The sequence below is a fragment of the Caloenas nicobarica genome, chromosome 1 (genome assembly GCF_036013445.1).
Source record: "Caloenas nicobarica isolate bCalNic1 chromosome 1, bCalNic1.hap1, whole genome shotgun sequence".
NCBI classification, from domain to species: domain Eukaryota; kingdom Metazoa; phylum Chordata; class Aves; order Columbiformes; family Columbidae; genus Caloenas; species Caloenas nicobarica.
Window position 1 is genome coordinate 211620005 of NC_088245.1, and position 26426 is coordinate 211646430.

The 26426-nt window shown below is 48.3% G+C and overlaps 1 protein-coding gene across 1 annotated transcript in view; it reads left to right on the forward strand.

The window, feature by feature from the left end:
* GAB2 (GRB2 associated binding protein 2) overlaps positions 1–26426 on the forward strand; it is a 108745-nt gene that overhangs the window by 67330 nt on the left and 14989 nt on the right. The window contains exons 3-5 of the mRNA XM_065651591.1: positions 20290–20530; positions 24194–24780; positions 25841–25935. Of these exons, the coding sequence (XP_065507663.1) occupies positions 20290–20530; positions 24194–24780; positions 25841–25935 (923 nt within the window). The remainder of the gene's footprint in view (positions 1–20289; positions 20531–24193; positions 24781–25840; positions 25936–26426) is intronic.

Sequence of the window (26426 nt, forward strand, 5' to 3'; positions counted from 1 at the left end):
CCTCAGGGACCCAAATGTCAGTGAAGCAGCAGGTACCACTGGCTGCCCCAGTGCAGCCATTCCACAAAGCCACCGTGGTGGCTTCACTCCCTGCCCCGAACTGAAAATAATTGCAGAGCAGTGCGATTACATCTGCCGGGAGAGAAGAAATTAAATTGACTCTAAAGTGTTTACCCAGACTGCGGCGAAGCTCTTTGTTTCTGTTAACACCTATTTACTTTGAGAGCTAATTACTATTTTTGAACAAGCGGAGCCTCTCAGAGTCCCGGCTCTTTGGCGGATCCGAGGAAGCTGACGGTGCTCAAGGAAAGTAGATTTTCTCCTGGCTCAGCGCTGGTTTTACGCTGCAATTTGCACCGTTGCCACCTCAGCTGACTCAAATACGAAGAGGGGAGACCTGCCAGGGACCCTGAGCCACCGGCTGCGGGAGTAACACAGGCACGTGGGTATTTCAAACCATCTGCATTTTCCCTGCCCTAGTGGGCAGGCAGCCAGGGCTCAGCTGTAAACTGTATTTTCTCATACGCTTTGTCTGTTGAAGTTAAAAAAAAAAACCACCCAATCCACTAAACACATCTCGTGTGCTATTAACCCATTCTGGAGCTGATGTTTCAGCCAAAACCCCACCGTGTCCCATTCGTGATACGAATCAGAAGTGCAGCTATGGCAGCATATAATTTGGTTTCTCATGAACTGCCATGCATCCTTGCAGTATGTGTGTCCTTGCAGGCATCCCATGCACAGGTTAGTTATTCTGGAGAGGTCGATACCTTTATTAACTTCATTCCGATTTACTGTGCCACTCCTAGTGCATCCCTGTGGCTCTTCTTCCACCTCCTCCATGGGGCACAGGCTCTCTTGGGGGCTTGGATTTGTGGGTGCTGAGCAGACACCCAGGGGAGTTTAAGAGCTTATTCACATGCTGCATTAATGGTCCTGTGCTAGAGGTTTAACTCAGCCATGGAAGCAGAGAAGACAATATTTGCTGATGAATAAATATCCTTACTCTGAGCTTGGAGAGGGTGAGCAGGTCGTGGGAAAAGGATGGCGCTGGGCTGCTGCCCCGATGGGTTTTGTTTGCCAGCGGTGGCCTCTCCCACCCAGCCCGGGCATGTCGTCTTTTTTTTTTTTTTTTTTTCATCTGGAACTTTATTTCTTTTATTTATTTCTCTGACTTCTTGGGCTCTGTCTCACTCCTTGATCCATCTCCAAGGCTCAGCGCTGGTGTTTCGCGTCACGGCTGGGATCGATCCCCAGCAATCCTGAAGCTTTTACTGTCTCGCCGAATGCAAGTCAGGGCCGTGCATTAATGTTTAATGGAGAGCTGAGTGTCTCTCCTTCCTCCTTCAACTCAGCCACGCTCACTCCAGCAGAGTTTGCTGGATCAGCCCTCAGCCACCAGTGACTTTCCACTCACATCAATGAGATCTCCTGCATCCCACATGCACGATCTCCACTGTGGGTGTCTTCGACCTGATGCTGCCCCAGACATTTCACCGGTTACTCCCTTCCAGCCCTTGAGAGCAAATTTATTGCATCAGTATCCACTCGACTTGCTTTGGTCAGGGGTCCCATATAGTTGCTCCCCAGCTGCTGCCTGCTTACATGAGCTGCCTGCAAGCCTGTGCTATGAGCCCACATGGCTGCTCTTGCTCCCTCCTCACTTCTTCCCCAAAAATGTGTTGGTCGCAGCATCAGACCAGCAGTGTCTCTTGCCCCATTGGTTCCTTGCAGCCAGGTTTGCACAAGTGATTGCAAGGGAGCTTGAGGTGGGCCGGACAACTTCTTGGGAGGACCCTTATGACTTGTTTGGGGGACCAGAGCTGCCCAAAAGCTCAGTGAAGAGGCTGCAGATAGCAAAACCAGAGTAAAAACACATGTTTCCATGCCACATACCACCCACCTCCTCCAAGTCACCAGCGTTCACCATCCCTGCATGCAGGAGTGGGGCACCGGGGACCCCAGGCAAGATGATGGCCCCAGGGCAGCCCCCGCCTTCCCGCTGCCACATCTCCCATGGCCAGGCAGAACCCAAGCAGAGGGGCAGCGTTAATGATCACCACAAGGCCAGGTACTTCCTCGCTGTTGTGTCTGGCACACACCTCTTTCCTCCCTTGCTCGTTCCCCGGATGAGCTGCAAGCCATGCACCATGCTGGAGGATGAGAAACAGAGGCCGAGAAATGGGGGCACGGAGGGAGATGTGGGGGTGTCCTGGTGCCCCTGAAAGCACACAGGTGCCAAAGCGCTGTGGTTTGGGATCTGCAGGCAGCACTGCCACCTAAGGGCAGCTGAGCAGGCAGCCCCTTGCAGAGCCCTGTGCCCTCAAGCTGGGCCAGGACTTGACTCTTCAGCTTCTGCCCACGCAAGTCAATTGGTCTTGCCTTTATCTTTAAGCTTTGGTATGGGTTGTACTTGAATATCAGCTCACTGAGAGGCCAATCTGTCCCTTGGAAGATGGTACAACACTCTAAGACAAGTGATGAGCAAGGTTACAGTTGAGTTGACCTTGACCCATGGGGTGGATGGGGCAGATCTGGTTGAGTTCTCACCATGTATCCCCGTTCCCCTGTCTCATTCATCTACCCAAAGATCTAATGTCCCCTGCCCCATTTGGGACTTGGAGGTGGCCTGCATTGGGACAGCAATGTGGAGTCCTTGAGCCTTGAGCCCTTTCCTCTCACCCAGCTTCCAACCATCTATATAGATGTAGCCTTTTCCTCAGTGTTCCTATCAATACTTTCTGCACTCAGTGGTATGGAGCTCATTTTAAAATACTATAAGTCACACCTCGATTCACTGGTTGCACATCTTGAGGGCATTTGTATCAGTCTCACCCATCCTTCTCTATGATGTGCTGAGCTTTCCTAAGAAGAGAAACAGTCATGGCTGCAAATTCACTCTGGGTGGACAAATGTGGATGTCACATCTCAGCCCCAGGCTTGACCCAACCTCACTGGAATGAATGGGGAGACCCGGCGACCCCAGCTCACTTTCCACCAGGCAAACATCTCCTTGTCTGAGTCCCAGTTATAGAATCATAGAATTATTTTGGTTGGAAAGACCCTCAAGATCATCGAGTCCAACCATTAACCACTGTCAAGTCCACCTCTAAACCATGTCCCTAAGAACCTCATTAGTTCATCACTTAGTCATCCTGCCTCTTTAAATTTATTCCAAACTTCCCTGACCCTGGCTTTCCTGCTCCACAAACAGCAAGTTATTTTAAGATCTGACACTGTTCAGCTTTTATTTCAGTGTAAACAATACCGGAGATGGAGAGGTCTTGGCACAAAGGAGCGGCTTGAGAGCAGTTAAGTGTCTGCTGCCTTTTTCCCCCTCCTTTTTTCCCTCTTTTCCCTTTGGAGATGAGCTAGTTCAGGTGCTAATGAGTGCTGAAGAGCAGAGAGACACTAACAATGTGGAATTTGTTTCCTAGAAGACCGAAACAGGGGGAGATCATTGCTGATCCTTGGAGGTGTGTAAAACGTGTTAGACAAGGTTCTTAGGGACGCGGTTTAGTGCTACAGTTAGGCTATTGTTGGACTTGATGATCCTGAGGATCTCTTCCAATCGAAATGATTCTATGATTCTATGATCTCTACCAACTGGTCAGGGTGTCCTTGCTGCGGTTCCCCTGGCATTTTGGAGAGGGAACTGATGCCACTGAGAATGAGACGTGCTGCTAGTTATAATCTGTTCACGTTTGGGGAGAAGAGGGAAAAATATGTCTAAAACATGCTGAATCATTTGCACCCTGAAAGGGTCCATTTATTTCTCTTGGCTCTCCAGAGAACCAGGACTGATGAGCTCAGATGGACATATCCACTTTGCAGACTCCTAAAACTCTGCTGAGATGAATCCCACCCATCTCGGGATATCTGTCAAGACCTTTGAGATATTTCGATCTTCAAATTGTGTCATTTGTCATCATTTCATATACACTAGATGAGGATCAACCCCTACTATTCTTCCTTACCTTATTCTTCTTGCTGTACTCAGCTTTTCATCATGTTGTGTTACCAGAAGCATTGCAGGACCAGGGTCAACACTGCGTTGCTGGGATGGTCACATCCTCAATACCAAGAGAATTTTCTAGTCTATCTGGATGCCAAGGAAAGGACTGAACAAGGATGCAGAGGGCTTTGGAAACCAAAAGCAAGAGAAAAGGTCTTAAGCTATCTACAAAATAAGAAATCCAAGCTTCTGGCTTTAGAGTGTCTGATGCAATTGAATATCTGAGGTTTGTAATGCTGGATCGACATTTTCTTCAGAGTCTGAGATTTGGGAATTTAAGAATTTTTAGGATTTTATTTTTTAGATTTTTTTATTATGGCTGTGGACATTTTGGAGAGGTGGGGATGGAAAAAATCCAGAACCTTGTGATTGCAAACCCATAACTCTGCCACTCCAGAGAGACCACCCGGAGATACGTGTTAGTAGAGCCCCCTTTGACTGCACTGATAGGAACTGGAAGAGGCCATTTGTGGGAGCACAGGGTATAGAGGCAAAGAATGCTCTTATCTTGTTGCAAATAATAAAACCATCAACCAGCAAAAAACCACAGAATTTATGCTCAGCTTTCAAAAGAGACCAACAACCAAATACCCCAGTTCATCGTGACTGTTTCCCAGCAGGTGCCCAGCACAATGGTATCAGACCAGCCTCTTCTGAAGATAAATATGGAGCTGGAGGACTAGGGCCTTTGGGGAAAATCCTGCCCTTTCCTGGCCAAAGTCCCACTGGGTTTGCTGAGCTGAGGCTGGGATTTGAGCTGGGAGGGAAGGAAGAAATGTGAAGTTCAAGAGGTTTGGGGTTTTTTTAGAGCGAAATGCATTGCCGAGCCTTTTCCAGAATAAGTTTCCCAGCAGAGGTTGGCAAGCTGTGTTCATACCTCTCATCCCTGCCCAGGGCTGTCTCTTCAGCCAGGTACCCAGAATCAGAAATCCATTTAAAATAATTCTTCATTTTATAATTGGCTTTTATCGCTATGAGCCCTGTGCGTGTCATGTCAGCTCCATCAGTTTAATGGGCGCTGAGGAATTTTTAGGATGACTTACTGACCGTGGAAAAATGAGTGCAGCAGATGATATCAACATCTCATCAAAAAAGCAAAACCACGCAAAGCCTCTAGAAGCAAAAACAGCTGATGGGCTTGGAGTGAAGCAACCAGTGAAGCAGCCCTGTCTGAGCAAAACCGAGGGAGGGAGGGAGGTATTTTGGGTGTTGGCCAGCTGGGAGGAAACTTGCAGATTTGCCTGCATTTGTATTTCCCAGAGGAGCCCTGGGACTGTTTTAGCCCTTGTGCCCCAGCCGTGCCGCGTTGGGTTTCACGGAGCTGTACCCCGTGTCTGCAAAGCTGCTTGGCCATCAGGATGGGATGCAGATCTGCAGGCGATGCCCAGCACGTAGGGACCAGGCCGGGAAACATGGATGCAAGACCTCAACATATGCATGCGAGCAAGCTGGAGGACAAGGGAGAAAATCACAGCGACCTTCACAGAGGATAATTTCAGGCAGTTTTTCACAGCATGACTCTTGTTCCCCTCGCAGTCAATGTATTTCTCCTTTTCTTCCCTCCATATATTTCACGTTGTTCACTCCAAACCTTTGACAGGAGCCATGGTTTATACACCCTGAGCTCTGCTTTGTAAAACCTGATAAAAGCCAGGACAGATTTAGACTCTCATTTCCCAGACCCCAATGCCTGTTTGTTTACTGGTTTGTATTGCTTTGTATTTCCAATTAAAACCGAGCCTGAGCAAAGGGAAAGCTTTGTAAAGCCTTTAAAGCCTCTGAGCGAAGGCACACGGAGCAGGAAGGAGCCGTGAGGCTGTCGATTGGTGTGAACTTTCCGTGACACCACTCAGGGTTTGTTTCCAGACTGATTTTTATTTATGAGTGCAGTAGCATTTATTACTGATTTTATCTGTAAAGATAACACTTCTTCCCTAGATGGTTTCTATGCTTCAGTTATAATTACTGCCTGCTTCTCAAACATGCTTCTGCATTATTTAGTGTGGTTCAATGTCAGAGCTGTAATGTTGGTGATTTATTACTTGGATTGTGGGGTTACACCTGATCCAGGGATGTCCATGTTCCCATATGTGCCCTGGCCACATCCCGGCTCCCTCCAAAAGGCTGAGAACTTCTCTCAGCTTCCCTCATGGTGTTGATGTAGCCATGAAACCAGCCTTCTGCTATGCTAGGTGCTGCACAAGCACTGAGCATTGGATATTAGGAAAAATTTCTTCATGGAAAGGGTTGTCGGGCATTGGAACAGGCTGCCCAGGGCAGTGGTGGAGTCACCATCCCTGGAGGGGTTTAAAAGATGCTTAGATGAGGTTCTCAGGGACATGGGTTAGTGTCAGTGTTGGGTCAATGGTTGGACTCGATGATCTTGAGGGTCTTTTCCAAAGAAAATGATTCTATAGTTCTATAAAGGCAGTCTCTGCTCAAAGGGATTCATCATTGAGGCACAGCATAGACATGTTGGTGCATCTTCTGCCTATAGCCATTTACTGCCAGAGGCAGCTCCGTGATGGTACCTGCTCCCTCCAAGCAAGGAATGGTCTTAAAAGGGACACTTGGCCACAGCTCCTGACAAACTCGATGAAAAATGAGACTGTCCAGGAAAATAAGATGTCATTTATTTCTCTGATGCCCTACTTGCTCCCAGCCTGCTTCTTCTCTCTCTGGGAGTCAGATCTAGGAGGGGGTTAACAGTTTCCACCAGACATTCAAGAAGCAGCTTAACTGTTGGTCCATGCTTATGATCACTTTAAGTCAGAGAGGATGAGGCAAATATTTTTACTTAAGCATGAAAAAACATCTCAGCTTGAGTCTCCATACTTGAAGATACTCAAAACCCAACTGGACACAGTCCTGAGCTACTGTAGCTGCCCATGCTTTGAGCAGAGGCTTGGACTAGACCATCCCTGCAGGTCCTTTCCAACACAAATATTCTGTGATTGTATGAATTTTATGAACTTACGCTACAGGGAAATACCAGGCTTCAGAGTATGGGGAGGAGCTGAGATACCTCAGTCATCCCAGCAGGTAAAACTGGAGCTGCTCCCTGTTAGCATCACCAAGAAGGTGGGAGGGAAGAGGATGAAATGAGGTATTGCCTCGTCTGTGTCCATATCACAGCATTTTGTTTGATACCCCTTGGCACTGGGTAAGTCCAGACTCATATTTTCCTACCCTTTTTGCTCTGTGTGGTGTCCTTCCTAGTCCTCCAGCTGCTCCATGGTGGGTGGTGAAGCTCTGGCACATCTCGGCCCTTACTGGGGATTCAGCTCCCTTTCATACTTACTAGGTCGTTGTCACATGCCAAGGAATGTGTCTGACTCGTTTGCACCTTTGATTGATTTACTAGGATGGAAAATAGCATTTCACCTCAAAAATTTCATCATGTGTTCTTTCAGCTCCACGTCACCAAATCCCATCCTGGCCAGCACAGCTGCTCCTTGCCAACTTTTGGTACGATTGCCTTTCATCTTTTCACTGCCAAATATATAAACTGCCCCTGCTCTTGTATGCCATTGCTTTTGAAAGTAAGCTGCAGTTGAGTGACTCATTGCATTTGCTATTTTTTTTTTTTCCATAACCGACAATGAATCCTCTTTTTGAAGTGTCTGGGCACTCGAGCATTTGCAAATACTTCATCACGTGTAAAAGTGTAGTGAATGGCTGTTGCACTGCCCATGGCTCCATCCTCACCTTTATCTCACAGCGGATCACCTGCCCTGTCAAGCACCACCTTGTTTGACATTGCCATCTGTGTAAACCCTTTCCTCAAGCCCACGTATCCTTTGCATGGGCTCAACCTTGATGTAAAGCCTTTATGATAGTAATTATTTTTGCTGGCTTACCATAACGGTTCAGATTGCTCTCCAATGAGTCATGATGAAGCCTTTCAAATGCCCACTTGAAATCCATAAGTTCTGTGATGAGTCTTTTTGCTCAGTTGATGGTTGCTTTGATGATTAGTGTTAGGGTCAACACCTGGTCAACATATGATCTTCCAAGTGCAAATGTTGTCTTCCTCTCCTGAGATTCATCCGAAAAAAATTCCTGATAGAGCAGAAGACTTTGTCTTTCTTGAAGAGCACTGTTCTGTCTTTTCGGTCTTTACATTTTTATTTTTTTCTAAGTATCTCAGTCCCCATTTCTTGACTTTCTTGGCTTTTCCTCATCCCCAAGATGAGCAGATTTGTGATTTTTACTTGAAGCTCATTCACCCCTTTACAGCTTTATTACAGGTTTTACATACCATTATATCTGTTCTTCGGCATCAACATAACTCCTTCTGAGGGTCTGAGATCCTACTGGCTTTCCTGTGGTGCTCCAAAAACTCCCACCATTTCTGCTACCTTTAAGAAGAACTCGGAGTACAGGCTTTCAAATGCTTTGAATTTCTTTGGCACGTTTCTCGAAGGACCACCCTGTTTTCATCCTCTGCCTGTCACTAATATTTTTATGCAGATAAGCCCATGATGTCCCAGCCCTGGACAAACAGTGCTTCTTGCAGTGAAAAAATCCACTGGCATATCTCAGTAATGAGAACACAAGCTACTGTCTGGTGTCTCCTGGTGCAGTTTGAAGGGAAGACCAACCCTGTGTTCACAGACCCGTATGACACAGAGCGGTTTGTTTTACAGATAAAGCGGCTTAAAGAATTAATACTCTCCTGAGTACAAGAATGCCCTCAGTTGTGTTAGATAAGTTAAAATATTTGCTTTAATAAGGTTTATAAATGATGAATTGAGGCATAAACCAGTTTTCCCTGCAGGTGCGTTGCTGCATGAGTGATCGCTGTGAAGTTCTCAGCTGTCTCTGAAGTGTTTGGAGATGGAAAGCTGGAGCAGACTGGCGTCTGGTCTGGTCTGGTCCTGGTAAATCCAGCATTCTCGTGGTCATAGCCAAAATCCATTATAACAGGGCTTATTCCTCCCAGCATCTGCAGGAGAAACAGATCCAATGCGCTGAGTACTTGTCACCAATCCACTTTTCACCCAGGGGTGAAGGACTCTGAGAGTGATGAGAGGGGCACCAAGTGTTGGGTCTCATCCAGATCTGTTTCATCACCAAAATGCACCCAGTTTGGACATGGGTCATGTAGGTAATTAAAAAAAAATCCCACTCCTGTGAGGAAGGAAGAATATATGGAGTCTGAGGAAGCTGATGCTGGGGGAGCGCTGCCCTTGCAGTGAGCCAAGCGAGTGAGGAGCCCATCACAAACTGCTTCAGAGGTGGCAAAAATTCAGCATGTTCGTTTTCACTCTCACTGGAATTCATTTTCATCCACTTTCAGCATTGATTTTTCTTCACACCCTTTCATTCCGAATGTGAATGAATTTCAGAATTCACTCAGAATTGCGCTTTCGCATCTAAAAAGCACATGATGATGATCTTCGGTCAGAGCAGTGCAATCCACCCCGAAAAAAACTATCCACTCTGATGAGAACAAATTAAAACACCTTGACCTTCTCCCCTTTTACTTAGAATTCACTTTTATCCTCTAAAGGTTTATTGTAATTTCTGGCTGCGAGCAACCCCTTGGCAAACTCCTATTTTGATGAAATGGCATTTTCCAGCTGGAGGTTGTCAGAATATTTTCGACTGGCCCCAAGCCAAGCGCGAAGCATGGGTGATGCACTGGGCAAGGAGATGTGGATTTTGGTCTGGGTGCTGGTACCATCTGTGGTGCCTGCGAGAGTGGGCACAGCCGCAAGGGTGATAATGTAATCTGGCTCTTCGGGGTTTTAAGTATGGGCTCACCACACTTCGCGAGATGCGTTTGAGTGAGAAAGAGGAGGGTAAGGAGCTGCTGAATAAACTCGTGATGGTTCCCAACCTATGAGAGAACATCAGGAGAGGGAGGGTGTGCTCCAGTCCTCAGATGCCGGAGGATGTTTTATTTCTGAGTCAGGGGATAAGGAATGCCAAAAATCCAAAAATATTACCCTCCAGGAAATTGTGATAAATCTGCCTTGCCCAAGTCTCCTGAGGACCAAGCTCTATGTTATGCTCCATTGCGCCACTAAACCCAGCTCTGCTGCCACTGTGCATTAAAAATAACCACAAAACCAGCCTGTGCTTTAGCGCACAAGGTTCAAACGTCCGTGCTGGGAGTTTGCCCCGCTGATCAGTGCAGAAATATCCAGGGGGGTGAGGTTTGCTTGTCCGTGACCAGATGTGACGGGGACATGGAGGGTGTCCAGGTGGAAATGGTCACGCACAGAGATACGAAATGCAAGAGCGTGACGCGGAGCCGGACCGATGGTGACCGAAGTCCAGCGGGAGGTTAAACCCAGCAGGATTCAGGACTCCAGCCAGCCCTGCATCTCCTTTAACCACCTTCAGCTTTTCCTTGGGATGGTCCTGGAAGGGTCTGAGCTGCGGTGGATGGGGCGTGTGGGGTCAGGGACAGGAACAGGGCTGACCCCAACCCAAAAGCACTTGTGGGAGAAGCTGCCAGCCCCATGTTTCTCAGCATGAGCACTGCGCTAACGTACTGCTGCGCTGCTTTCAACCCACGCCAGTTCTTGCCTTTGGCACAAGCCGTGCTCCCCAGTCCCTGCCAAACCAGTACAGATGTTTTAACACCCACCGGAGCCCAGATAATCACAAACAGAACCGAGAGACTGGTCCGGGCTGTTTTCCTTTCATTGCCTGCATTCTCAGCCATTCTCAAGCAAGGCGCCTCCCACTTTCTGACATTGCTTTCAAAGACATTTTTGTGGGCCACATTGCTAATACTCATTTTATTAGGGGAATGCCAAGAAGCCCCAACCAGGACGAGGATCGCACCATGCCCGCTGATGTAATGGTGACCACAGAGTGAAACAAGTGCAGGGAAGACAAGTGGAGTAGCTGGAAAAACATTTTCATGGGAAATTAGGGCTGGTTTATAACAAGTAGCTTTCTAGCCATGGCATTACAAAGCCCAGCTCATTTTCAAATGGGTTTGGGGAGTGTTTTCAATGGGATGAAACCATGTGATTAGCTGGTGGGCACTGGCCAGAGGATGCTGCAGGTGCTTCCCATCCTAGATCCTCATGGGAGACAATGGTCATGGTGATGAGCTTGTGAGCAGAGCAGATGAGATGTAGGAAGGAGCAACATCCCCTATTTTAACAGAGGGAAGCTTGAAGCAAACACCTTCTTCCTGGTCTGTGCTTGTACAACACTAAGATATGGGAGTTTGGCTCAGGATCAGGAGCTACGTTCCCTCAGGCCATTTGCAAATAGCCGGGTTTGAGCTTAACAGATGAGAACTGATTTAGCGTGAACAAAGCCAGGTGTCATATGCATGTCCCCTGGGGCCACTGAGAAATTATCTGTGGGGAGGAGGGCCAAGAAAGCCTCCTCAGGCTTCACGTCTACATGAATTGCATGTCTACTCATCCCTTCTCCATCAGGGTGCTTTGAGGTCCTCCTGGATGTGCAGGTTCATTTTGTCCTTGTTTTTGTTATCACAGCTGATAACTGGTTGGGTGGAAGCTGACAGGCACAAGGCCACCAATGGTGGTGGGCTTGAGCCATCTCCATTGCTCTCCCGTCTATCCCAGCTGTGAAATTCCTTGTTCACTCTGCCCAGCCATGAAGATTTTCGTCTGACATTATTTCAGTTCATTTCTGGTTGCTGTGGAGACCAATTTAAATGAAACTCTAGTATTTTGGAAGAGAATATGATCCTAAGTCATTTGCGATGCAAGGTCCCATGCTAATAGCATTAGCATATTATTTGATTGTGACGATGTGTAGGGAATAAATTCTGAGTCCTTTTGCCATCACAGCATCTTAAAAGAAGAGGAAGAGAAAAACCTCCAGGTTTTAGCTGATACCGAAGACCTTTGCTGCAGGTGAACTCATGATTTCTGAATGCATTAAGCTTTGGGGGCCACAGGCATTTTTAACCCTGCAGCAATGAGAATAGTTCCCTGGAAGGAACCTTTTCTCTCTCTGCTTCCACTGAGCACTGTTAATAGACTGCCTAATGGGCAGGACTCGGGTTTTTAATGATGGATCGAGAGATGCAGGATGGTTTTCTGAGCTGTTTGCATTTTTGCTGGAGCTCTGGTGCAGCAGAGCCCAGCTAGAGAGTGGCTGTGCAAGATGCAATCCTCACATCGCTTGCAGAGATATTTCTTCTTGCATTTTGCATTTTGGGAATGGTTTTACCTTCAGGACTTCTTTAGATAATTGTAGTATGTGGTCAGGGTATGCCTGTACCCCTAAATGAAAAAAAATTGCATGGAAAACCTTTGCAGAGGGGCTTCTTTTGAGAGTAAAGGCTGCAGAGATGGAAAGGGGAGAGCTGAACTTCCAGCAAGAAAAAAGCCCAAGCCAAACTATTTTATTTTTTTGAGTCTCTATCCCTAAGGGCTTGTTTTCTGGGGACAAACTGACCCTTGCTCGCACTGACCCCCTGGGCCGCTTTGCTTGCCAGTTCAGGGACATGGTATTGCAGCCATGAGGATTAGTAACTCCTTTTGTCTCCTCTGTCAGCTTTTGCAGTCGGTGTGGCTGATATTGCCCCATCTGATCATGCTGGCCTCCCCTGAAGCCATGCAAAAAATCTGGGGCTCTACAACAACCTCTTGTCCCCATGTTCCCCACTACCCCCTGCACATCACCCACCCCCCTTTCCTTTTAACCCATCAGCTAAAATACCACCTGTGGAGCAAAAAGTAACATTAATCCCAGATAGAAGAGGGAAAAATGCAGCCAAACTCTGATGGTTTGGTCCCACACATGGGAGGAGAAATTTGGGGATCCTCTTCCTTTCCCCATCGCTTTCTTGCTGAGTGATGGTGAAGCAGACCCATAACAGCGCTGCTGTTTTATTGACTCCCCGGCAAACCAAGAGTTATAACGTTTCTCCCCCAAGGTAAGGAAAGATCGAAATAAATTACTTCTGTAAAGAGCCGGGAATGGCAGTTTTTCTATAACACCAAGTGCAAATATTTGGGCCTCTTGCGCGCTCCCTTGAATAGAAATGGTACTAAATCATGCATAAGTAAAATGGGTTCACATTTCCTCCGAGCGAAAGTTTTCCTTTGCTCTCCTGGAGCATGAAAGACCTATGCTCCCATCGCCATAAAAAAGGCTATAAAATTTAAAGCGAGCCATTAAGAAGCCCTGGCTAGGATTAGGCTGGGATTCATCCTTTCTCCTTCTCCATCCCTGCTAAGTGAAGCATGCATCTATATTTGCTTAAGCAAGGAGAGGTGCCTGCATCCTGCTCCCATTGAACAACAAGGGGGATGCAAAGACATTTGCTAAGGACCTAAAAACAAGTTTTTTCCTGGGCTAGGGGATGCAAAGTCAATGGCACACCAGCTTCTGGCTGCCCATTGGTGGCAAGTTGGACCACAGCAGTGGGTGAGACTGTGTCAGAGTGATGTCCAAGGGAAAGCCCAGTTAGGAAAACCCAAAAGCACTAATCATCATCATAAATAATAATAACTAATAATAATAACCAATACCATCCCCCAAAACAGGATGCCAGATCTTCATCTCATGTAGTGAGGAAACCAGCTTGATGCAGGGCCATCATGAAGCTGCCTTTGGACAGGGAAAGAAACTTTTTCTCGTATAAATGTGTCATCTCTTTCAATAGCTCTTGGGAATTATTTGCTTCAGCCCTGTCCTGCAGCACTGGGCTCCGCAGACCCCTCGTACCTCCAGCCAGATTTGCTAAGGATGCCCCTGGCATCCACGGGAATCGCATTTGCTGCATGCGGACAGAAAGCAGATAATTCTGCACATCCCCATTGCCTGGTCTTTGCTATCTTATATCTACCCTGAAAAAGGCAGAAATACACCCCTTGTGACCACTTTGTGTTTTATTAATATACAGTTACAGCCCTTTCCCTCTGTTCCAGCCTTTTTTTTGTCTTGTTTTGTTTTTTTTTTTTTCCATTTAATCCCTCATCAAATTGGTTTTGCGATGTCAGGATGATGATTCATGAAGCAGAGGGTCGGAGATGAGGTTGGTTCTGCGGAGCAAATGAAGCCTGTCCCAGCCTACGCTGCCGTCCTGGGATTGTCCTTCATCCCCAGCTGTAGGTCATTGTCCTACTCCAGGGTTCTCAGATAAGGATGTCCCAGGCAGAATGCTCAAGGTCACATGTAAAGGGCTGCGAGCATCCACATTCATCTGCTTTTATCTCCAGCACCGAAGCCCTTATAACAAAAAATAAATAGGTGCACACCAGGCAGCCCTGTCTGGCCAAATGTTGGACCTCCAAATATTGACACAAAAGGTTGAGATCCACAATCGAGCGGCAGATTTGCTCTTTAAAGGGTAGCCGCTGCACACGGGGCATGCTGGTACAATACAGAGAGGGGTCAGTGGTGCCAAGGGGTGTTTCTCAGGGCAGGGATGGGGTTTTGGGCACAGCCTCATCTCACAGAAGCAAACCTGTGTTCTCCAGGGAGAAGCATCGCGTCATTTCTGTGGCAGTCTCTCTCCCTTCTGCCCCGTCGTCCTTCAAATAATTGATTGCTGTTAAAATAACTGAGATATATAATGCTTTGAGGTCAGGGTGGTTTGACTTGGCTCCTTTCCCTCTCTTCTCACTCACTCACTCTCGGCACTGTGATTTTTTCTCCTGATTCCCATGCTCCTCCAAGGCAAATGCTTCTACATTACCACTGTTTTTTCAGTTGTTTCATACAAATGCAAGCAGAGCACTGACACTAATGGGCAGAGACAAAGCCATTTATTGCCACTCATCTTTACCTCACTCTCTCTCCCATAAACTCTTTCTCGAGTAATTCTCCCCATCCTATGTTGGATGCTTAAATAATTGGAGGATTTCACTGTTGTTGGTAGAGGAAACCTAAGGGGACCAGCTCAGGGTAATATCATTTAGATGGCTGAAATTGGGTAATAGAAAGGATGCCCTTAGCCCTCTGTGCAGCAGATCCCTGTCCATAAAGTGATGATGCTCCTCCTTTCCTTTGTCCAGTCTGTCCTGACCAGTTTCTTAAAGCAAATGGAAATAAGCAGCAGAAACTGGAAAGGAAAAGCTCAACAGCCCGATGTGGCTTTTGTCCACACCTTTCAGGTCCTCTGAAGTGGAGGGTGCAGCTGTGGTGAGTCCTACCTTGCCCCATCCTCACTTTTTGGGAGCTCCCCCTGCCCCGTTTGGCACCCAAAAATCATGTAATGTCAAATAGTAGGATACCTGTGTCCTTGCATGCAGCTCCCCACCCTGATGGAAACTGGAGAGGGGAAATTATCCAAATCAGATGCCCTTTCCAATTAACCTGCTGGAGGAAACCTTTAGCAGGTGACCTGCCAAGGCATCCTCAGACTGACAACAGCTTTTCCAAATGCCATCCAACTCGGAGGCGATAGGGCAAGCTCAGTAAATAAACCTTCCTCAGGTGCAACACTCATCCTCGTGGCATCCCAGGGCCTCCTGGCAGCGTGGTGGCCAGTGACTCATGCATTGGACATGTTGTTTGCTCTCCCCTTGACAGGAGAACCATGTGGAGGGCTTGCTTTGATAGACTTGTTTGTCCTTTTTTTTTTTTTTTTTGGTATTTGCGCTCAAGGAGTGAGCTGGCAGCAAAAACAGAGGTGCGGGCAGTTTCCCATTGGAGAACGTTCCCCCTTTTTTTGCTAAGAAATGATGGAGCTGGTCCAAAGAGTGGGGAAGACGATAGCACGAGTACGCTCTGCCCCATGCTCTCCTATAGATTATTTGTCGTAGATTTCTACTGTTCCCTCCTGAAAAAAAAATCTCATTGGCCATAGGTTTTAACTGGCATAAAGTCAGCAGCCTGTTCCAAGGCTTTTCGTGGCGTTATTTGCCAGGGCAGATCTTAGGAGCCCTTATCTGCGAGGCTCCTTGGACCAGCTGGCTCTTGCCAGGGCGGTGTGGGCATCACGGGGAAATTCATGGCACTCAGGGATGCCAAGCAAACCCAGCACCTTTACCGCAACCATCGACAGGAAGGCAGGAATTGAGCTACACCCAAAATTTGCCACCTTCCCAAGGGCATCATTTAATGTCCATGGGATACAGAGAGTTGTAGTCCCGGCCTCTGCCTTCAGGAGGGCGAAGCTGACATTGTGGCTCCGGTGCAAAAGGTGGTTCAGAGCAACGATTTCCAAAGGAGGCTGAAGAATTATTTCGCTCAGATAAACCCGGGAACATCGTGTGAAGATATGTGCACACAGCAACAGCCGAGCGCTCTGAGCAAGGGAATTCAGAGCTGTCAGCAAGGAGGGAAATACCACTTCAGGGGATTGAAAACATTCATAAAAAATTCCTGGCTCTCAGCCTAATCTTGTCCCGCTGCTGGCCATGCTCACAGTTGTGTGTTTTTGCTTCTGGGCTAGAGTCGCAAGAAGGTTTTTTCCCCCTTTTGCTACAACATATGGCCAAAAAGGCACAGCTTAACCTGGACCAGTGAGCGCCCAGCCTTTGGCCGACCCAGGTCTTGCAGGGCCCTGCTGGCTCATCCCCACTGAGCCTCTGGCTTATGTTCTCACATGGACCAGCACAACAGCTGTAGCACGAGCCCAGCGAGATGTATGCATGCAAGTCATGCTGCTGACATCAAATTTGAAGTTGTGGGCGTCCAGCGCTGCCTTTATCCAGACCGTGAGAGTCCAATTCCCTGAACTCAGAGGAGAACCAGCCAGGAAATGTGGGGTTAAGATGACACTTCCCACATGGCCCCACTACATAACCTTAGCTCTGCCCCCCTGGGAATGGCAATAGGAACTGGAACAGGATCTTATCCCTCCTTGGCTGTATTTGATACATTCCCTCCAGATAAGTTCAAGATCTCAACATAAAGCCAAGGGATTTGAAGGCTGCATCTATGCTGTTAAATAAATGAAGGCCACAGGTTTATCCATGGCCCCAAGACAGATGGCCATGAGGGATGGAGAAGCATCATTCTTCTTGGCTCATGGCTGGATTGCATCTTTGGTCATGATATGAGTGGGACCAATGCCCAGAGGCATCCAGATGGGACCCCAGGAGGTTTTCACTGAGTGTCCCATGGGGACATGGGAAAGGAGCCTTAGTGTTCATTGCCTGGGAGCCAGGAGCTGCGGCATGGCGAGTTGGAATGACTTTGGGATGTCTGGCTCATAATTCACCGTGTGCTTTACCTTCATGACATCCTCACTCCATTTCAGGCTACAAGACCACAAATGTCTTGAGTTTTTCCTTTAGCATGTATAGCATCTAATACTATTTTTCTGCTGCAATTTCCTTTCTTGCCCCCTTTTCTGCCCCCTCAGCAGGACCTATCATCAGCTTGTGACCGGGATGCACGAGCTGTCCTTTTTTTCCGGTGAAAAAAAACTAAACCAAAACAAAACATAAAAAATACAGACCAATCTTAGCAGTCCCCTTCTGCAGCTGTAGGATTTATCTTCCCAGCCCTCGCAATACCCTCCCATGCCCACGAAGCAATCCATCTCTCACCCGCTATTACAGAGTTCATTTCGCAGACCTAATGGAGTACATGAGTCCTGAATTTGCTCCTGCTAATGCTCTCGGTGGCCGAGTCGCTGCGGGAAGCAAGCTGGGAATTCATTTTGAAAATCAATGCGGACGTCGATAGAGCGGCCTCCCCCAGGGAAGCGACGTGCTTTTACCAGGCGTTGCTGCTTGGTCCCTTTAGTCCCCCTTTTTCTTTTATGCTGCTGGAGTAACCATGGGGTAATTCATCCTGCTTCCAAAGAGCTTTTACACTGTATTCTCCAGTTTCCCCAAATCAGACTGATTTTGGGGAAAAGATTAGCCCCCTCCCCGGCAATGCGAGATTCACGGTGCTGCTCAAAGTGTTGTGGTTTGAATTCGCTGTGCCCCAGCATGATGTTGGGGACTGTCTCCTCCATGCAGCCCCAGATCTCCCCTTAGGCTGTGTCAGCACAAATAACTTCATGTAATTTCCAACTCCTGGGTGTATTTTGGCCTGATGTGGCTTCTCCACGCCATGGCAAGTGTAGAGCCTGCAGGGATAGTGTTGAAGGATTGCTCAGGGTAGAAGAACCTCAAGCCAGCGCAGCTCACAGTTGTCCCCAAAGGCGACCTTCATGCTGGGATGGGGACGCAAAACCAACCTCCCATCCTCCCACCATCCTTGGAAGACTCTTGGCCAAAGCCAAATGTCTTGGGCAATTCTTGGCTGTGATTTGGGTGGTAGCAACACTGGGGGACTGTTCCTGAGAGGCACTTTGAGTATATTCCCCCTGTTTTTGATAGAGAGATAGATATGGGCTCTACCATACTGGTTGACCTCAGATCACTAGATTTAGGACTAAGATTTAGGACTCATAGAGCTCTCAAGATTCCTTTTCCAATGGGGATCATTCTGCACTACTACAGGATGAATATTTAATAAGAATGAGGGTCAAGGCACTGTTTTGTCCAAGGACACTCCGAGATAGCCATTTTACTCCCATGAAAAGCACCGGGGGATCTTTAATGGCCATGCAAAGAAGGCAGGAATCAGAGTTTTAAGCCCTCATCCCCCACCATTAATGTCGCTGTTAAATATTGATCCTTTCTGTGTTTTGCACAAACGAAACAACAGAGTCGAGCCATGCTCTTTGCCTTTTATTAATGTACTTTTCTGCATCGAGTGAAGTTTGCAGTAACGCTAGGAAAAAAAATGTAGCGGCGGTGAATGAGCGGCAGACAGATCGATTTTGTATCTTGACACGATTCAGAAGGCAGTGAAAAATCACCCCATGTGGAGCATCTCCTTGTCTGAGCCACAACAGCCATTCCACAGAGAACTCGTTTCTCTGCGGTATGGGAGAGTCAGGCCCAAAATTTCTGGTAGGATCTGGGATTTGAGGGAATGAATGGAAAAAAGAAGTTGGAAATCTGTAAAATCCCCCTCGTCCCCATAATGGAGCAGGTTCCCTTGTGGGTGTCTGAAGGCAGATTTGAGGAGCAGGTGGACATCAAACTGGAGCAAACAACGAACCAATCCTTAAATCAGTGGTGGTCAGAAAATGGGTGGATTTACCAAAGAAAAGGTGTCCTTTTTGCTAGGGTTTAGGGTTTTTTCTGTGTTTTGCATCAACACCAATAAATCAGAGCTATTATAAAGGGTGACTTAAGTGAACAATGATGAGTGGTTTTCACATGGCAGGGAGACGGCGCATGGTCTTCTGCAGCCAGAGATGGAGCAGCTTTCCCAAAATATTCTGCAGCTTGTGAATTTTCTGGGGGTTTGGGGGGATTGAGGTTTTATTTGTTTGTTTGTGGTTGGTTTTTGTTTTGGTTTGGTTTGGTTTTATTTGTTTATTTACTTATTTATTATTTTTCTAATGGGAGTTTACAGCTCGACTCTAAAAATTCATGCCTGGTTCAAATTCTTGGAACACACTTATTAGAGGGCAGGAGTAGCCAGGTCATTATTCCTGACCTCTAGGATATTCTCCATTGAAATAAATTTAATATTTTAAAGCGTATTTCTCCTTGAGCAAGGAAAGCATGTGCTGGGAATCACGCCTTGGGTCTACTTCTCGTTTTACTAGCAGAAAACAGCAGGGGATCTTTTGAGGCCACAAAATTAATAGAGAATTGGTGGAACATCAGAATAGTTTTCATCTCTATTGTCGTTATGTCCCTTCATATTTCCACCTCGTGCCTCAGTTTACCTGACTGCAAAAGGTTAGCAGTGAAGCTCTTACACAGATGGATGGGCATGACTTAAATTACATCTCTAAAGTTACCTGCAAAAGGTCTCTAAGAAAAGACAGAAGCAGAAACTGTACTGTGGAAGGTCGTCGTCTTCTTTTTCTCTTCTCTTCTCTTCTCTTCTCTTCTCTTCTCTTCTCTTCTCTTCTCTTCTCTTCTCTTCTCTTCTCTTCTCTTCCCTTCTCTTCTCTTCTCTTCTCTTCTCTTTTCTCTTCTCCTCTCCTCTCCTCTCCTCTCCTCTTCCTTTTTCTTTTTAACCAGGTTTTAACAACCCACTGATCTCCCCATGAATTGGTCTGACAACCCCCAGACATCCCTGCAAGCCACTGAGCATGTGATAAAATAAGATAAAATTATAAAATATGATAAAGCTATAAACTATGATAAAATATTTATTCCCCTACATGGTGCCTCTAGTTACATGTGCTCCAAGTAGAGGAGCCTTCTGTTCAGTGCATCACTCAGAGCCACAAGCAAACCTACCAATCTCCATAAATGCTGAAGCATTTCAGTAACGAAAATCCCAGGAACACAGGCTGTGGGGTCACTGTGTCCAGCCTCTCACCGGCGTGTTTTTTCCCTGCGCAGACACCCTGAGGAGCATCGCCTCCATGAACCACGGGCCTCGATCCTCCCCGGCAGAGCTCAGCGGCGCCAGCCACCACCTACTGCGAGAGCGCAAGTCCTCAGCGCCGTCACACTCCAGCCAGCCCACCCTGTTCACCTTCGACTCGCCCGCCGGCCACCTCCAGAGCACCCTGTCTGCCAGTGCCCCCCAGGATTACCTTTTCCTCCACCAGTGTATGAGCAGAAAGTCAGAAAACGCAAGGTATTGTAGCCTAAGGGATGGCTGAAGGAGGGGTTGGGGTGAGCGGCTTAACCCACCTCCATCCTTGGAGGTCTGCAAAACCCAGCTGGAGAAATCCCTGAGCGAAGGTCTCAGCTCATTGCGGTTGGAGGAGGAGGTCAGAGCAGCGATCTCCCAAGCTCCTGGGTTTCCTGGCTTTCTGGGTTGTATTAAAAACTGGCTGAATGGCCGAACTCAGAGGATGGTGATCAGTGGCACAAGGTCTAGTCAGAGGCCAGTCACTAGTGGTGTACCCCAGGGGTCAATACAGGGTCCAGTCCTGTTTAACGTCTTCATTGATCCTCTGGATGATGGGGCAGGGTGTACCCTCAGCCAGTTTGCAGATGACACCAGGCTGAGAGGAGTGACTGATAGGCCAGAGGGTCTTGCTGATAAACCAGAGGGACCTCAGCAGGCTGCAGAAATGGACCAGCAGGGTCCGCATGAAGTTCAACAAAGAGAAGTGCCAAGTCCATCACATGGGGAGGAACAACCCCCAACACCAGTATATGCTGGTGGCCACCCAGCTGGAAAGCAAGCTGGAAGAAAAGGACCTAAGGGTCCTGGTGGACACCAAGTTGAATAAGAGCCAGCAAAGAAGGCAAATGGTGTCCTGGGCTGCATTAGGCCAAATATTGCCTGCAGGTCAGGGGAGGTGATCCTTCCCCTCTGCTCAGCACTGGTGAGGCCACACCTGGAGTGCTGGGTCCAGCGCTGGACTCCCCAGTACAAGAGAGACATGGACATACTGGAGAGAGTCCAGCAAAGGACCATGAAGATGCTGAAGGGACTGGAGCATCTCTCCTAGGAGGAAAAAGTGAGAACTGTTCAACCAGAATAAGAGAAGGCTCAGGAGGAATCTTATCAGTGTACATAAATACTTGAAGGGAGGGTGCAAAGCAGATGGAGTCAGGCTGTTGTCAGTGGTGCCCAGTGCCAGGACCAGAGGCAATGGACACAGACATAGGAGGGTCCCTCTGAACACCAGGAAACACTTTTTCAATATTAGGATGCCCAAGCACTGCCGCAGGTTGCTGAGAGAGGTTGTGGAGTTTCCATCCTTGGAGATATTCAAAAGCCATGTGGACATGGTCCTGGGCAACTTGCTCTGGGTGGCCCTGCTTGAGTAGGGGTGTTGGACCAGATGACCTCCAGAGGCCCCTTCCAACCTCAACCACTCTGTGATCCTGCAGATGGGGCCCTAATTCTTACCTTTAACCAGGAAAAAAAAACAACCAGAGAGATGAGCAGGGTTTGCATCGTTCTTCTGTCCATCTCTGCTGTAGCCCAGAGCTCTCTGGGCTTCGCAGCAGCCCATGGTGCACCATGTGGTATTTATGAGCAGTGGCAGCTCTTCGCCTCCAGACCCAGCCGGTTGCCTTAAATAGTGAGGAGGTTTTTTTTCTGGTGTGAAGAGTTTTGGCTCGCGAGAGTGGCGAGGAGGGAGGAAGGGAGAGATGGAGCCCAGCTGGTGTGGGGTGAGAGCAGAGCCCAGACTGCAGCCTCTGCTGGGCTTTCCCGCTGCAGCTGCATTCCCCTACCCAAAAAAACTTAAAAGCAACAGAAAAAGGCTCAAAAAAATGAACTTCATATGGAGTTAATGGAACGGTGTTTAAAAAAAAAGGCTGTCTGATGCTCCAGCTGCGAGGACACCTAAAAGCCATCCTCTGAGAGCCCACATGTGGTTGGGACACCAGGGAGGAAGGAGCGAGCACCAACGCTTTGGTGGCCAGAGACAAACTGGCCAGTGGCAGCTTCTGCAACTGGGCCAGAAATAATGGCCCCGATCGATGCCCAGTGCACAGGGCCAGGCTGCAGGACTGCTGGGAATCCCTCCCCTTTCAGCGCCAGAGCTCTTACTTTACTCATCCATAAAATGAGGGTAATAGTAGCTAATTGGCGGGCAATGCTGAATAATTAACCCGTGAGATGTTTCAAGTCCTCAGCCGAAAGGACCCTGACAAAGCCCAAACATCTCCCAGGTGCAGTGAGCTGAACCCCCTGAGGGTCCGTTTGTCATATCGCAGCATCACTTGTGTTTTTTTCCCCAATGAGCCATATTTCTGAGCGCCATCTCGTGCTGGCTCCATGAAGCAGAGTCGCTGTTGTCCCTGCATCAACCGCACCAGAGTGATGGAAACCAGCATCTCCCAGCTTTTCCCGTAGGGCTGGCACTTCCACAGTGATTTGCCACAACTGGAAACCTTCCCCATAACCATTTCAATTTTTCCCAGCATGGTGATTGACACAGGGCAGGACTCTCTTCCATGGGGAGATGTTTAAATGGGCCTGGCTGAGCCTTTTCTGGCTGTCACCACGTGGTCCCCAAAAGCCTGACCTACACGTGGTTATACCTCTGTGAGCAAAAATACCCAGCCCAAGACTATCTCTCACCCTCTCCGTGTGTATACATTAGCTCTTCATGGCAGGGTAACTCTTTTTTGAAGCTTTGCTGTATTTTCTACTTCCACACTGCTTCAGATGGCTTAGAGGAAGGTATCATCATCATCATCATCATCATCATCAACATCCGGCTCTGCCATGGCTCATCCTCATGTCCCAGTGCTTCATCAGAGATACTTGCGTTTCCCTGAGTCTTGTGGGATGGGATCAAGGTGGGGGGAAAGAAAAGCCCAAGTATTCAAGCATTCCCTGACTTGAGAAAATGTCATCTGCTGAGGTTAGGGGTACAAGCCCCATAGGGCTCATGGTCTTCTGCAACGTTGGAGCCTTGAAAGAGGAATTAGCAGGAGGGGTAAGACAGGAGATGAAACAACTTGAAGGGAATTAGCAGAGGAGCAGTGGCTAACAAGCAGTCATTAGAGGACCCAGGTCTCCCCAGTGCTTGCCCTCTGTCCTGGCTGGTGTCCCCAGGTGTGACCACAATACAAATCAAGGAGCCATTAGCAAGGCAGGGACCTAATGACCACACTGCCTCACTCAGCCCAGGGCACTCGAGTGCTTTTATAAATCTGAATTCAACCCTGAGGTTCATTCTTCCTCCCCTGCAGATCAGGGCTGCAAACCCAAAATCTCAGCTGGGAGTGTCCTCAGGGCTTGCCCTGCAAGATGAAAGGTTGGCGGCATGGCTGGAGGCTTTGAAATAGAATCATAGAATCATAGAATCATTTTGGTTAGAAGAGACCCTCAAGTTCATCGAGTCCACCAGTTAACCCAACACTGGCACTTAACCACATACCTAAGAACCTCATCTACGCCACCAGGAATTTTTCAAGTCTCTCTCAAACACATTTGCAAGACAGACTAATCCTCCATCTTGCACTGCAGACAGGTGGCCAATGCATGATGGCAACGCTGATGGGGTAATGCTTTGCAGCCATGTCTTGGGTTGTTGTCAGCTGATGCAAAAAATGCCCTTTTGGAGCTATTTGTCTGAATAAAAGGCTCATTCCTGCCCATATCCGCACCATGGAGCTGAGTGCTACCAGTCGTAAGTAGGTCATTTTGAAGGTGTTTTCAGGACAAAATGGGTTGTGGGCACGTTTGAAGGGGTCTGAGATGTACCCATTGCTCTGGGGTTGGGCAGTGTGGGTTGGGAAGATGACAAACTGGGGGAGCAGAGCTCAGTGCACCCCAGGAATGTCTCTTCCCTCATCTCAGCCCCTTTCTCCCCCTCTTCTGCAGGAGTGCCAGCTTCTCCCAAGCCACGAGGTCTGCCTTCTTCATGCGGAGCGACACGGCGGTCCAGAAGCTCTCCCAGGGCAATGGGCACTGCGTGAACGGGGTCGGCGGGCAGCTCCATGGCTTTTACAGCCTGCCGAAACCCAGCCGGCACAACTCGGAGTTCAGGGACAGTGCGTACGACCTCCCGCGCGCCTTCACTTCCTACACCCACCCCAAGTCGAGCCTCACCAGCTCTGAAACGGATAACGAGGAGGTCTACACCTTCAAGACTCCCAACAACACCCTATGCAAGGAGTTTGGGGAGCTCTCCACGGACTCCTACGACATCCCTGCCACCCCGCTCTCCGTCTACCAGATCCCCAGGACATTTACACTGGACAAGAACCACAATGCTCTGGCTGTGGCCGCCAGCGACTCGCCTGCCACACCACCCCCACGGCCCCCAAAACCTGGGCAGATGGAGCCACGGTGGGGCAGCCCACCCCAGCGGCCCCAGCCTGGTGAAAACTTAGGGCTGGCCCCCATGGCAGCCACCATTCCCCGGAGGAACACGCTGCCGGCAGTGGAGAACAGCAGGCTGCATCGAGGTGAATTTGGGGATGGGGAGTTCTGGGGTGGTTTTGTCCTACCCAGGAGCCTTGGACGGGTCAGTACCACTGGGTTGTGGTAGGGTGGAGGTGGCTGATGGCATCAACTAGGGGGTTGGACACAAAGAAGATCTCCCTGGTCAGGATCTGACCCTGTTTTTTGTATGTAATGGGCATGGAGAGGCAACCCCAGGGCTCTGCCCACCCAAGCTGCTCACCTGACTCTTGGTTGTGTTGCTCCTTCAACCAAAATCTCAAGCCTGCTTGCCCATGCAGCTCTTCACCAGATTTTGGTGATTTCAGCCATTTTTAGCTCACTTCTAGTTCAGTTCATAACCGTGGTTAACAGAACGCACTTCAGCCTGGAGCTACCTTGGTTTTGCTCACCAGACAGGGTCATAATTTTGCAAATCTCCAAGGTCTGATGCCCCCCGTGCAGCAGAACCGCACTTCCCGTTGGCCATGGATAGGTGTGCCATTTCCAAACCTTGTGCCTAGGATTAGATAGTTGCAAAATAACTTAGAAGGGGCAGTTGGAGAGAAAACATACTGTAAATGAGGCACACAGCTCCCTGAAATGCCTCTTCTATCTTCTTCTACCTAAATACCAACACTAAGGCTGAGATCAGACCCATGCTTAGCAGTAGACAGACGAGGCTAAGAGCTTAGCACCCCATCTTCACCCCATCCTCCCCTTACCAGAGGCTGCCAGCCCTTACATCTGCTGAGCAAGCTGTAACAGAGCCCTCCCTTAACCCAGTTTTGTCACCGTGATCTACCTTATCTGACATCTTCACCCCTGGGTTTTCGCAGCACTTTGACAGAACCAGGTTAGGTCCGTGTGGCACGTGCAGTTGCGTTGACACATCAGAGAAATGCTAATTGGGAGGGAGCATAGCAGGGAGTCTGTGACGGGCTAAAAACCACATCTTCCCACCAGAGTCTCAATCACTGAGAGTAGATTCTTCCCTCGCAGTACCCGGATTTTGTTTTCAGGGGCCCTTTTTATTAGCAGTTTATTAGCGCTAGGACATGTTGTGCATTTGTGGTTGTGTTGCAGCTTCTTCTTGTGAGACGTACGAATACCCCCAGCACGGGGGCGGCAGTGCTGTGCAGTCAGTCGAGTCGATGAACGACGGGTACAACTCCTACCTGGTGAGTTAGCCTCGGTATCAGCCACCATGCTATAAGCACCTTTTGCACATTATAGATTCAGAGACGAGTCAGTTCTTGGTTGAACCTCACAGACCATTACTTCAGAGCTAAGTCAAGATGGGTTTTATTACTGATTTCAGTTAAAACCATGGTGGCCTGCAGGGTAAAGATGGAGGGACAACCACATAACCCAGAACCACATGCAGAGCTTTCCTTTGGGTGCTTCCACAGAGTGTATCTGCCTGGAGCTTTGACCCAAAAAAGAAAAGCACCCAGGAGTCTGGCTTCTTCCTGAAAGCCTGGGTTGCTGCTGAGCTGAATTTTGACATGTTGCCAGAACAGCATCTTTCGTGCACTTTCTGAGAGTTCCTGAGCTGGAAATGACATTAAAGCAGCCTTTCATATTGCATTTTAGTCATGGCCAGAGCCCAGGGAAAAATGACTTTCCAGGTGGAAGCATGCTCCTGCAGCTCACTCTGGTCATGAGAAGA